At 43.7% G+C, this 14,245-nt stretch overlaps 1 protein-coding gene across 3 annotated transcripts in view; it reads right to left on the bottom strand.

Moving 5' to 3' along the window:
- Positions 1–14,245, bottom strand: part of PAMR1 (peptidase domain containing associated with muscle regeneration 1) — a 153,545-nt gene that overhangs the window by 107,110 nt on the left and 32,190 nt on the right. For all 3 annotated transcript variants that reach the window (XM_081798322.1, XM_081798321.1, XM_081798324.1), the window contains 2 exons: positions 2,496–2,538; positions 1,470–1,532 (listed from right to left, as the gene is read on the bottom strand). In XM_081798322.1, coding sequence (XP_081654448.1) covers positions 1,470–1,532; positions 2,496–2,537 — 105 coding nt within the window. In that variant the 5' untranslated portion in view covers position 2,538. Of the gene's footprint in view, positions 1–1,469; positions 1,533–2,495; positions 2,539–14,245 lie in introns of those variants that run through there.

Below are 14,245 nucleotides of genomic sequence, written 5' to 3'. Positions count from 1 at the left end.
GAGAAGTGAGTACAGAGAAGAATATCAAGGACTGAGCCCTAGGGCCCTCCATCCATATCAAGAGGAAGACAAGAAGAGAGGAATCACGAGAACAACCAGTGAACAGGAGAAAAACCAAGAGAATGGGATGCTCCAGAAGGCCACTGAAGAAACTGTATCAAGGAGAAGGGACGGATCAGCTGTGCAGATGCCAGGGACAGATCTGTTAAAATGAGAACTGAAAATTAACCATGGATTCTGCAACATGGAGGTCAGCAATCTGACCTTGAACAAGAACTGTTTTGTAGCAGAGACAAAAGAAGGACTGGGGTAGATTTAAGACATGCAATGATATCAGTGGGATGATATCATTCCCCGGGAAGGGAAAATCGATTCTGGGGAGATGGAAAAAGCCTTGTTCTTGTTATGTCCAGGGCACAGATAAACACATAGTACATAAACAACTACACATCAGGATGTCTGTGGTATCAACAAGTCATGGGTGAGAGGAGGCGGTTTAAAAAACGTCCAAAAAGACTCATGGAGGAGGGGGGGACAATAATGAAAAAAGCAAGCGTGAGAAACACTAGTTCAGGAGAAAATGTGAGGAAAAGCCTCACAGGCAGAGAAGATAAACAATACTCCAGTGAGTTTTGCCGAAAAAGGGGTCAAAGAAATGGGAGAGCAAGGGTGGCCAAAGTGGGGTTAAGTAAAGTGCCTCTGAAATATTTAATAATGATAACATACATGTGGTGCTTATAATGTGTTATTAGAGGCCAGACACTATTCTTGACCCTTGACACAGACAGTAGTTGGAGAAAAATCAGTTCTTCCCCTCAACAACCCTAGGAGTGGGTCATCATCATCCTAGGTCTGTAGTTGGGGAAATGGAAGCATGGGGGTGGCAGGGAACTCACCTGCCCAGGATCGTGCAGCCAGCAAGGGTCAGATCTGAGATTTATACAAAGGCAGTCTGGCTCCTGAATCAACGTTTTAGATCTATCATAGGTCCTCTTATGTTGTTTGACTTTGTTCTCTATATTTCCTACACAATCACACATTGTCAAAAACGAATATTTGGGGCACCTGGGTGGCTCAGTCGTTAAGCGTCTGCCTTCGGCTCAGGTCATGATCCCAGGGTCCTGGGATCGAGCCCCGCATCGGGCTCCCCGCTCGGCGGGAAGCCTGCTTCTCCCTCTCGCACACCCCTGCTTGTGTTCCTGCTCTCGCTAACTCTCTCTCTCTGTCAAATAAAAAACAAAAACAAAAAACGAATATTTGGCATTTCTCCCCTAAAACCTATCAGTCGTTCTCTCTTGTGGCCTGTCTAGGGTGTGTGCCTGTCTCCTTCATCTTTGGGTCCTTCTCTCTCTGGATACCTTCGTCATTCTGCTTCAGCTTCCAAACCCTAATTCTTATGTCTTTATCTCCAGAGCAATTCACACTTGCCCATCAAAATTCAGCCAGGAAGGGGGGGGGGGAGGTCTTACCTTCCTCAATCCGAAAAGTCCATCAAGACTCCAGGTGATTTCCTTCGAAAAAGTTGCCCACTTCTAAAGGGGAATTTAAATACAGTGAAATTAAAAACAGGAATTAGTGCCTCCCCTGGAATACAGAAAGACAGCCAGCTATTTTATTTGTTGGATTATCATTTTTCCCACTACACAAGAATCTCCACTCACCCCCCATCCCCTCCCTGCCCCCCTGTGGCATTTCCTCCCACAGACAATGGCTTTATTAACATAACCCAAAAGCAGTTTGGGGAAAATTCATGTTAAAAAAAATATATCCTTTGCCTTACTTAGAAGACTTTTTCAGAGAAAACTATATTTGAAGATGTTAACCTTAAAAATAAAACTGCCAGTTATTTTACCAGCAAAAGATGGGTTTATTCAGGACAACAGATAATTGCAGCCCAAGACAGACAAGTTAGGGGAAAAGCATAGGCATGTCTGCAGAACAAAGCACAGAAAGTTCTTTATTTATAGAGGAAAGGGGGAAGTCGAGAGGGTCTGTTGTAAAGAAAAAACCCATTGGAGTAAACTGGGAGTTGGGAGTATAGTGGCTTTTCATTGGCTGAGTTGTGACTGTTTCTCATTGGCTGGGCTGTTGCCAGGGCAGGAGGAGAGACTTTCTTCCTGGAAAGAACCGCGGTGGTAGTAAAGTAGTATCCAGGGCAAGGTCCCTATCTTCCTGTTGGGTCTGCAGGCGATGAGAAGTGGTAGGGCATGGGCACCCCCCCTGCCGGCCTCCCAACTCCATTGAGTGAGGTCTCCCCTTATTATTTTTCACAAAGACTACATTATTTGCACAATTGTCTTAATTCTTCACTTAACAGGTTTATACCAAGTCAGAGGCAAAATGATTTAATTCTGTAGATGAGCCCAGTAAGAATATACCTGTCCATGACAAATTATTTTAATTGGGGCCCACAAAATATTCCAGAATAGAGACATACTTCATATTTCTCCTCATTGTCCAACTCTTAACCACTGAACATAAACACACCCACTCACCTTTCCAAAGACAAACATCAACTTCAAGGGCAGTACAGTCATCCTATAAGGAGAAGGAGAAATATTTTATTTTTCCCTACAATTCCCTATTTATAAGTCCTTCCTGTTACTATGCAGAATGTCACTTCCTGTCCCCTTTACTCCCAACCCTCACCCTTTCAAATTCTGCCCCTCTGGTAGCAATATGCCCCTAAGTTACCTCCCCCTTGGCTCCAGCCTGAGCTTAGAGTAGCCACATGTAAAGAGAATGTTCAATTCCTGGCCCAGGGCCGTTCTCATCCTGAAGGATAGCTAAAGGTGCTAGTTTCATCTGGATTATGGAATGTCTTGTGCTTTAACTGCACATTTTCCCCCTTGTCCCTGCTCAAGAATCATAAATGAATAGGAATATGCAGGAATGATATTACTTTACAGATAGTCCTGAACCCACTCTCATGTCTCAACCTAAATCATTATTAGCTCATAACCACATTTGTGATGGACGGCAAATTACTCGGAACCTATCTGGCCACTTAATGCAGGTACATGGCAATTCTTTGGTTGAGATCTACTGAAACAGACTAGAAAGAAGGGAAGTACACAGGTTCAGTGAGTCCAAGTGATGAAAAATGGGCATGAGACAGGAAGTAATATGGCTAAGAGTCTGAGAAACACAGCCAAACAGAGGAGGTCTGAAACCTGTCCTTGAGGAACTTTACAACTTTAGAGAAGACGTAAAACCTTTTTTGACCCTGGGAGCACCTGGGTGGCTCAGGCGGTTAAGTGTCTGCCTTTGGCTCAAGTCATGATCCTAGCGTCCTGGGATCGAGTCCTGCATCCAGCTCCCTGCTCAGCAGGGAGCCTGTTTCTCCCTCTCCAGCTCCGCCCCCTGCTTGTGTTCCCTCTCAACAAAAACCCTTTTTTGACCCTGGGTGCTCTTTTTGAGAAAGGGATAATAATCATACGTGCCTAATAGCATTGCTCTGAAAAATTACAAGTGACAATACCAGTAAAAGAGTAAACAAAAGGCAAGGCCACATGGACCTGGCTCCATCCAATGATGCACAAACCATGGAGTCGCAATCCTATGGGAGGGAAAAGAGGAGGCTGTGTTGAAAGTTTTGCAAAATAGTTTCCATATTATTGATAAAGAAAACATTTCAATCCATTTGCACATTGCACAGATGTTTTAATTTTTCAAATATGTAACTGGTTTTGCAATAATGTGACGCTCTTGCTTAGGCTTTATTTATATGATGGGAAACCAATGTTTTGAGACAATAAAATGGTCCATATATCATTGCATGTTATCTAGATGAGCCATTTGAAAGTATTCAGCTTTGAAATCTGTCCCGGATCCCAGCTATTTTGACTAAGTGTTTTGAAGTTAAATAGGGTGAAACTTACCCAGAAATCTTAGGACTCAGATAAATAGGTTTCTGAAGAGTTTTAAGTTGTTTGGATTAAAAACTCTTTAATTTTTAGATAGTATAAAAATGTTACAAAAATATTTTGCCTAAGTGGTCTGGTTTTAAAAAACAAGTTTGAAACCAAACAGCTTTGCCCTGTCTTAAAAAACCACTTATATGTTATGAAAACCACATGAAATGGATCTCAAATCAAATAATTTTAAGGAAACTATTCCAAAACCAGTATTTTGACAAACTTTCCAAATTTAACTGTTGATGGCAATGACTCTCAAAATTCCAGAGAAACCAGATGTAACTTTCATGCTTTCAAACTTTACAAAATGTCTTATTTTTTCCACTCCTAGTTTATTTTAGCTATTTGCCTAGAAGACTCAAAACAATGAATGTAAGTATAGTTTAGCCACTAAAAACATGCAGAGAAGAAAGGTACCACAGTGGGAAAAAGAAAGGACCTGTCTTTGAGTGAAGCCCAGATTTTGATTCCTTTTCTACCATCTATTATCTATGGTATCTTGGCACCATCCTTACCCAGTTTTAAACTGCAATTTCTGTCTTAGATTGGTTTCTGCCACAAAGGAGAGCATGGGCAAGGGCTTTTATGCAAGCATGCAGGTATTTGGGGAAATGACCAAGGAAAAAGATTGGGAACTGGAAGAAGTACAGCAGGAAAAGAGGGAAAGCCATCACCAGGGGTATCTAGAGTTAGCCACCACCATGGTCAACTGGGTCCCATAGTACAGGGAACTTCTGGGGGCCATGTTGAAAGCCCAAGGGACAAAAGAGGGGACGGTTCTCACTGGGCTCCACTGTCCATCGCTCCACCATCCTCTTGCAGATCATGCATGTGTGAGTGCCAGGTGGGTCCCTGCAGACTTCCCAAACAGTTGGGAAGTCCTGAGGCAGTGAAGGGGATCCGAACATGCCACCTTAAGATAGGCTCTTTTGGCATGAGGATTATTTTAAGCTGAAAGCAACTGAGAATCAAAAGAGGCAGAAAGAAACCTTGTCGGGATTTCCCTTATCTTGCTAAAAGCAGCAACTTCTGGGAAATGAGGCTGCCGTGAGTTCCCTCTCAGGGGAGTGTCACGGCCATTAAGAAAACAGAAAGACCACTTGCACCTGCATAAACAAACATCACAAACTTTCTTATCTTCTGCTCATTCTCCTAAAAACCTATTTGTCTTTCCTAAAGAAATCTATTTGTCCTTCCCATTGAAGAACTCTTCTCCCCCCTTCCCTTTCCCCTACTAAATTAGGTATGTAATCCTCTAACTTTAACCATTTCATGAGCTAGCTACTTCTTTGGTTAACTTCCACATGCAAATAACACCTTTTCTTCTGTTAATCTGTCTTTGTCAGTTTAACTGCAGGCCTCCAGAAGAAGAACCTAAGAGGGCAGAGTAAAAGTTCTTCCTCCCCAACAGCAGAAAACAAGAGAAGCGAGGTACAGTCTGGACAAGGTGTGGTCAGGCAGGTTACACCTATGTCGGGTAGGTCCAGCAACGACCGGACTAAATGGTGGGCAGCCCAGAGGACATGAGCACAAGAGGGGTCCAATGCAGGTTCCTCATCTAGATAACGGGGTTTAAAAAAAAAGCATTACAGGGGTTTCATTGGCGGAGCCTATGCTTCAACATCTGCTACTCCTTGAACTAAAACCCCCTCTCTCCTTATCTGCCTGGTGAGCAATTCCTCGTCATCGAATTCCTTATCTCTGTACTTTTTCCACACCTAAAGTAAAGGAGGCTCCCTTCTCCTCTCCTTGCCTTCCTCTAGGTCCCTGAAAGCCACTTCTGTCCTTCTCTCCTTCCCTCGCCTCATCACCACCACCAATTCCTACACTCTTCTAACATGAAGGGGTAGCTCACCCGAATGTCAAGATTAGGAAAGACTCTCTTTTTCAGGCTAGCCTGATGCTTCCTCCTTCCCCGAGGTAAGCACATCAGGGTCAGGGCCAGGGCCTCCCTTCTTAAGATCAGTCCTGAGATTGGGCAAGATGAGGCCACCTTTGCCTCCCCTGAAGATGGTGGGAGGGAAGCAAGAGCAACTGACCCCAGCCACAAGTCCAAACCACAGTCTCTCATACCATGTCACCAGCTCATAGATCTGATGTGCTGGTCCCTAGATGAGGCCTCAGTCTATTTGGTCTCTCTGTTACAACACAAGCTCTACCAGAGCAGGAATTTTTATCTTGTTCACTGATATACCCCAAACGCCTGGATCAGAGTTTGGCACATAGGAGGGTCTCCATGTTTGTTTAATGAATTAATGAATCCACAGGGGAAAGGGGCATGATGAGCATTCCAAAAAACCCTCAATCATCCCCTCCAGACAGCAATGGGCTCTCCGTTGTGCTCCCTTAGCACCTCCCAGTATAGCACTTAACACATTATAATGATTTGATATGAAATCCAGCCCTCATGTTTGGCTTGGAGCTTCCCAAGGGCAGAGATTTTATCTTCTATTTATCTTTGTCTCTCAAAGGCCCAGCAGCACAGGGACTGACTCCTAGAAGGTGCTCAAAAATGACAGCTGGATGGATGACAAAGATAAGGAATGCAATAATGTTACATTTTAATTGTCTTTTACTTCTAATGCCAAATATTCTTTTGCTTTAAAGTTAGAACATCTAACTAACGAACCACTTCCAAGCTTGTTTGAGAACTCTGAACAGAAATGGAAAAAAACAAGATAAGTCAAAAGGGAAAGCCGAATGGGTAAATGTAGACAGTAACTCTTGGCTCCTCAGCATCTGTTTTTGAAATCCAAGGAGCATGAGTGAGTCAAGGGGAAGGGTGTAAAGTTCTCTGAGGATTTGCTAACATTGTTAACAATATTACAATGCCAAAAAGGAAAAAAGGGACTCAAGGAAATAAGGACAGAAGCTGTTAAAACTGTAAAGAAATAGGGGCACCTGGGTGGCTTAGATCATGATCCCAGGGTCCTGGGATTGAGCCCTGCATCGGGCTCCCTGCTCAGCGGGAAGCCTGCTTCTCCCTCCCCCACTCCCCCATGCTTGTGTTCCCTCTCTCACTGTCTCTATCTCTGTCAAATAAATAAATAAAATCTTAAAAAAAAAAAAAACTGTAAAGAATAGAGGCACCTGGGTGGCTCAGTCAGTTGAGTGTCCCATTCTTGATTTCAGCTCATCAAGATCTCAGGGTCATGAGATCGAGCCCCACGTTGGGCTCTGTGCTGAGTGTGGAGCCTGCTTAAGAGTCTTTCTCCTTCTGCCCCTCCCCCACCCACTCACCCTCTCTCTGTCAAAAAAAAAAAAACTGTAAAGAAATATAAGGATGGCAAATATACAGCACCTGTGACAAATAATTGCCCCCCTCCATGTGCCCTCACCCCTCCCCTTCACTCTGCCATCCTTGGTAAACATCACTGATCAATTAGATAGAGCATGTGTTTCCATCAAGGAAAAGTCTTCCCAACCAAGATGGCAGAAGAACTCAAATTAATGGTTATTCCTGGCTGAGATCAAGAGTTCTTAAACCTAGATGAACTTCAGACTCGCCTGGCCTCTTCATCACCTCAAGCTGCCATAACAAAATGCCACAGACTGGAGGGTTTAACCAACGCACATTTATCTCTCACAGTTCTGGAGACTGGGAAGTCCCAGATCAAGGTGCTGGCCAGGGACATTTCATTTGGAGATGTCTTCTCTTGGCTTACAGGTGGAAAGCTCTCTGGTGTCCCTTCTTAGAAGGGCACAAATCACACCCTCATGACCTCATCTAAAGCTAAATGTTGCCGCCCAAATGCCCCATCTCCAGATCCCATCACATTGGGGGTTATGGCTTCAACATAGGAATGTAGGGAGGGCCTAATTCAGTCCATAGCATCTGGGCAGCTCCCTAGACATTCAGAGTCCTGAGCCACCCCTTGGGGATCCCAATTGAGTGCGCTGGAGGGGGAGCACAGGAATCTGAGTGCTTAAACGTCTTCCTGTGAGGAGTATTTTACCACTGGCATGGTTTACAATTGCAGGAGCATGATGATAATAAAGAACAGACTAAAAATTTAAATTTTTTAATTTTGTGCATCAAAAGACACTGTCAACAGAGTAAAAAGGCAACCAACAGAAGGGAAGAAAATATTTGCAAATACAGAATATATGGACAACACCTGAAACTCAACAATGGAAACACGAACAACCCGAATCAAAAATGGGCAAAGGGCTTGAATGGATATTTCTCTAAGGAAGACATACAGATGGCCAACATGTGTATGAAAAGATGCCCACATCACTCATTAGGGAAAAGAAAAACAAACCACAATGAGACACCACCATTAGAACTGCTACAATTAAGGGGGGGGAACCCCAGGAAACAGCAAGTGTTGGTGAGGATGTGGAGTAATTGGAACCCTCATGCACTGTTGGTGGGAATGTAAAATGGTGCAGCCACTGTGGAAAATAATATGGCAGTTCCTCAAAAAATTAAAAATATAATTACTATATGGTATAGCAATTTCATTTCTGGGTATTTACCTCAAAATAACTGAAAGCAGAGCCTCAAAGAGTTGTTTGTACACCCCTGTTCATAGCAACACTATGTACTATGGCTATCATATGGAAGCAACTCCAAATGTCCAGATGAATGGAGAGGCCAAAAGTGATAAATACATACAATGGAGTATTATCCAGTCTTCAAAAGGAAGAAAATTCTAGCATATTCTGCAACATGGATGAACTTTGAGGACATTATAGTAAGTGAAGTAAGCCAGACACAAAAAGACAAGTACTTACATCATGTACTTAGGGTAGTCAAAATCATAGAGACATAAAGTAGAATGATGGCTGCCAGGGCCCCGAGGAGGAGGGAATGGGGAGTTACTGTTTAGTGGGTACAGAGTTTCAGTTTTACAAGACGAAAAGAATTCTGGAGATGGATGGTGGTGATGCTTACACAACATTATGAATGTATTTAATACTATTGAACTGTACACTTCAAAATGGTTAAGATAGTAAATTTTATGTTTGGTGTATTTTACCACAATACAAAACTGAGTTTGAGAAGTCTAGTTTTCTTTAAGTCAAATAAAGCATATTCAATGATATCGCCTTGGATCTCCAATATGATTTTCTCACTTACATATCAATATCCTTTCTTTTTTCCTTTTTTATATGAACTTCTGACTTTATTTTTTTTTAAGATTTTATTTATTTATTTGAGAGAGAAAGAATGAGAGAGAGAGCATGAGAGGGAGGAGGATCAGAGGGAGAAGCAGACTCCCTGGGACTCCAGGATCATGACCTGAGCTGAAGGCAGTCGCCTAACCAACTGAGCCACCCAGGTACCCCTACACTTCTGACTTTAAAATAGCTGTAGATTTACAAAGAATTGCAAAGATAGTGTAGAGAGTGCTCATATACCCCCACAGTATGGTATACTGGTTACAGTTAATGACCTAATATTGATATATAATTAACTAAAGTCCATACTAAAGTATGGATCCAGATTTCCTTAGTTTTCCCTAATATCCTTTTGTTGTGGTTGTTGTTGTTGTTGTTGTTCCAAGATCCTGTCCAGGACAGCATATCACTTTTAGTCATATCTCTTTAGGTTCCTCTTGACTGTGAAAGATTCTTAGACTTTCCTTGTTTTTGATGACTAGCTTTATTATTCAGTTATAATTTCCAATATGGTAAACATAGATAGATATAACCCCATATAAACAAAAGCTCTTCAGAAATCTCAATAAATGTTAACACTATAAAGAGGTCTTAATGGGCACCTGGGTGGCTCAGTTGGTTAAGCGACTGCCTTTGGCTCAGGTCATGATCCTGGAGTCCCTGGATCGAGTCCCGCATCAGGCTCCCTGCTCAGCGGGGACTCTGCTTCTCCCTCTGACCCTCCCGACCCTCCCCTCTCTCATGTTCTCTCTCTCTCAGTCTCTCTCTCAAATAAATAAATAAAATCTTTAAAAAAAAAAATAAAGAGGTCTTAAGACCAAAATGTTTGAGAGACACTGATCTAGCCAAGAGGTATTTTTTTCAACATCTACTGTATGCCAAATGGTGGAGACTTTATAACCACAGCGGGTGTATATTGTCCTTAAGCAGCTCACCTGGAGAGGAAGAAGTGTTGAATTATATTAGATAGTCACTGTAGATTTATTTGTCTGAACACTGAAATGGGGGTGACTCTGGGAACACAGAGCAGGTGCGGCCCTTCACTCCGATGATGTGTCACTGTCTCTCTGAGACCGCCCCTGACTCCCTAAGTGGAATATCAAAGGGGAAGGCAAAACCACACAGGGCTAGAAGGCAGGAAAGGCAGCCCAGGCTGAGAGCATTCCATATTCACACAATCAGAGGCCAGAGAGAGCAGCTATGCTCCAGGGGTGTTTAACGTGGCTCGTGTGCAGACCACACAGAATTCATGAACAGGGAGGTTGGATGCCTGAAATAACAGAGAATAAATACATGTCGCAAAATCTCTCCATGTTTTCCTATTAGCAGATGATAGTAGTTAACGTCTCCTTGTCACAGAGGAAATGGGCACTAATGACTCAGCAGAGGTGCCTCACTGAAAGAGAAGTGGCGCCATGAAATCTTTGTCAGGATCTTCAAACGAAATCCACAAACACTTCACCTTGCAACATCAGTTTTGTTCCGTGGTGAGTAGTTTTTGTACTTTTATATTCAAACAAACACATATAATATGGCCTAGAACACACAACGCATGTGAACTCCTGTGACACAGCATAAAACTTAAGGACACTTTCTGTTTGCAACAGACTGCTTGGGGACCCATGGCACATTTATAAGATTCAGTTATTATTAAGAATTGGGTGGGGAAAAAAAAAAAAGGAATTGGGTGGAGAAGTTTGCCTAGCAAAATCTGAATGCCAGCCAATCATCTGTCGTCTGCAAATGCCCATCAAGCCCTATAAAGGATATCCTTGGAAGGGTCCTTGTAGCTTCTCACCCTTCCATATCCTTCTTCCATTAGTCTCTCAAGCCAAGTTGTTTTTTTTTTTTTTCAATTTTTTTTAAGATTTTATTTTCAAGTAATCTCTACGCCCAACATGGGCTTCGAATCCACAGCCCCAAGATTGGGAGTCTCACGCTCCACTGACTGAGCCAGCCAGGTGCCCCAAACCAAGTTTATTTTTATTTGGGCGTCAGTTGTGTTTTGTGTGGTAGGCAGCTTCTGAGATGGCTCCCAGTGATCCATTCCTCTTGGTATTCACAGCCTGGTGGAATCCCCATCCCTTGAGTGTGGGCTGCACCTAGTAACTTGCCTCTAACAAATAGAACATGGCCAAAAAGATGGCTATTACTCTCAACATTAGTTTTACAAAGGTTCTAAGTTCTCCCCTCCCCTTATCCTCTCTCTAGCCCTCTCACCTGTTCACTCTGGTGAACCGCAGAGCCACACCTTGTGAACATCCCCACAGACAGTCCCGCCTGGCAAGGAACTCGGGGCAGCCTCCAGCCAATAGCCACTGGGAAACTGAGGTCCTTAGTGCAGCAGCCCACAAAACACCCTGAAGATCGCCAACAATCACATGGAAACACCCTTCCCCAGCCGAGTTTGGAAATGGCCGCAACCCAGATGATCCCTTGACGATAGTCAATGACAGACCTTGAGTCAGAGGACCAGCTAAGTTGTGCTGGATTCCTGACCCATAGTAACTAGAAGATAAAAAGTGATGTTTTTAAGTCACTATATTTTGGGGTCACTTGTTACTTGGCGATAGATAACTAATATATTTTTTGTTATATTAGAAATTGATAAAATTTAATAAAAGGAAAAAGTTCTGTGTCTTTGCCAGGCGGAGAGTGTTCCAGAGAATGCAGAGGTCAGGACTGGGAAATCCATTTGTCAGAAAAATGTTCACATCCATCCTCTTCCTCCCAGGCACTCTATGAAATTGCATTTTTGACATGCGCTGTCCAATTACCTCCTACTTCTGTAATTACACAAAGCCGATGAAGCTGTATGTTTAAGTGCCTCTGATCCAAGGGCTGCTACTATCCACTTGAATTCTCTAATCTCCCTTCTTTTGCGTTCAAAAATTCAATAACATGCTACCACTTGTCAAAGCCGACATCCTCCCCCATGGCGAGAAAGGCTCTGCACTCAAAGATTTGTACGTCTTTGTTTTTCCTATTCAACTTCCTATTCTTCTTCTGATGTTTACTCTTCCTGTCAGTGCCCCGTATCTAGAGTATGGACTAATAAATAGCGTTTGCCTAATACTGCTGTCTCCCATTAGGGCTTCCAAATTTAGGCTGGATCTGGGTATAACAGGCAAGCTGGAGGGTAGCTCTGTGACAACAGGCATTGGGTTCAAAATTCAGTGGTGCTTGGGATTAGCCAGTCAGCCTTCCTTCCAACCAACCCAGACCCCAGGATGGTCCTTAGGGGCTGGGTTAGCCCAAGTCCTTTGAGAATCAGACTCCAACAGGATATTAAATATCTGAGGATTTGGTAGGGGAATCATCTGGGAGAGAAAACAGGGAAGGAGGCAGAAAAGGCTGGAAGAGCCACCAGACTGGGATGTGAATCTGGTCGTGAGTGAAGGAGAGAGGGAGGGACGGTTGGGCAGAAGTGTCTGAGACCACCCCACACTCCAAGGAGGATTCTCCAAAGCTGTCAGGGAGTCTTCAAGCCCAAGTCAGTGGCCAGAGGAGTGCTGGGTCTCCCAGGACCAGGTCTGACTCAGTCTCCCTACCATGCGGTTGCTGGCTGGGAGTAGAACGTATGGCATCCGCATACTCATAGCAGTGGATTTCGGGAGCTGGAGCCCTCGGTCACTTTCACCGTGTGGCTAGAAGTGTGCAAGGAGCACTCTTGTGGCCCCCTTAGGGGCACATGACAATGAAAATTCTGGAAGCGGTGGGGCAGGGGCGTTATTCTGGAATGGTAGCACCTCTCTAACAGTTAACCCTCATAGCTTTTCTTCGTCTTTATTGACAAAATATGATCTTCACGCTGTCACCAAAGGGCAGAACCATGGCACGTTTCATGATTTAGGGAGCTCATTTGCTGTGTTGGCATGCTTCTGACTCATTCATCCATTCATTTCTTCTTTTATTCCTTCAGTGATACTTCTGAGAGTCTGTTCAGGTCCCAAGAGAATCAATGCTGAACAAGGCATCTGTGGAAATATCTTGTTTTGGGGAAGAGGGATGACAAAAGTGTGAACCAAAATATGAAGACAAAAATTTCTGATTATAATAATACTTCAGGGAAAATAAAAACAGGATGATGCAAGAAAGAATGACTTTTGGGCAAGGGGGAGGAAAACCTATTATGTTCCATCGTGCTTTCTGCTCCTTTCTTTTCTTGTCCCTCAGACTCGATTTTGGAACCCTGAGGTGGGGCATCGAAACTGCCTCCAATTTGTTTTCCTTCCCAGTATAAACATTGGTTTGGACTACTCACTCTAACTTCCGCCTTCCCCTAACGATGTTATTGCTGGCAAGTCATATTCCTGAAATACTGTGAGCTTCCCCCTGCATCCCTCTATCCACAGGGGATAGGGTTGGTCCTGCAGTGATGACTACACATTTCTTCTGGGTTAGTAACTCCTCTTAATTTGTTTTGGACTATCCTGATTTTTCCCTTCACGAAATAAAATCCCAAACAAACAAGGGTCAAACAAGCCATGTGAGAGAAAAGCCCACCAGTCCAAGAACACCAGGCCCTCCCCTAATTAATCACAGTGGTTGAGCATCAGCCACACAACTAGCTGAGGAGGAAGCATGTGGGGGGCGGGGGGGCAGAGTGCTGGGCTCTTTAAGATCTTCAGGATCTTAAACTCTCACTTTCTGTATCGGCTAGAGTATAGATTAAGGGGTTGTAACACAGAGACCCTGAAATACAGGGTCTTGCCTCTGACTTGCTAGAGTTAGTCTCTCAAGCCAAGTTTGGTTTTTTTTTCAATTTTTTTAAAGATTTTACTTTCAAGTAATCTCTACGCCCAACATGGGCCTTGAACCCACAGCCCCAAGATTGGGAGTCTCACGCTCCACTGACTGAGCCAGCCAGGTGCCCCAAACCAAGTTTATTTTTATTTAGGCGTCAGTTGTGTTTGGTGTGGTAGGCAGCTTCTGAGATGGCTCCCAGTGATCCATTCCTCTTGGTATTCACAGCCTGGTGGAATCCCCATCCCTTGAAATACAGTGATTTATGCAACGGAGGGGTCCGTGTCCTTTTGATGCAACGGATTAGTGGGTAAGACGGGGGCGACTGGCACCTCTACTCTGTGGGGCTATCCCGGGACCCTCTCAGGGTGATGCTGCACAATTTGTGCCAGCTCAGCAGTAGCACATCCAGACACCTGCCAGAGGGAAGCAGGGAAGACAGAGGAAGGATGCCA

Source organism: Leptonychotes weddellii, chromosome 11 (assembly GCF_054177405.1).
Source record: "Leptonychotes weddellii isolate Sample4059 chromosome 11, ASM5417740v2, whole genome shotgun sequence".
Taxonomy (NCBI): domain Eukaryota; kingdom Metazoa; phylum Chordata; class Mammalia; order Carnivora; family Phocidae; genus Leptonychotes; species Leptonychotes weddellii.
The sequence above is the reverse complement of the archived record's forward strand: the minus strand, read 5'-3'. Positions and strand labels throughout refer to the sequence as shown.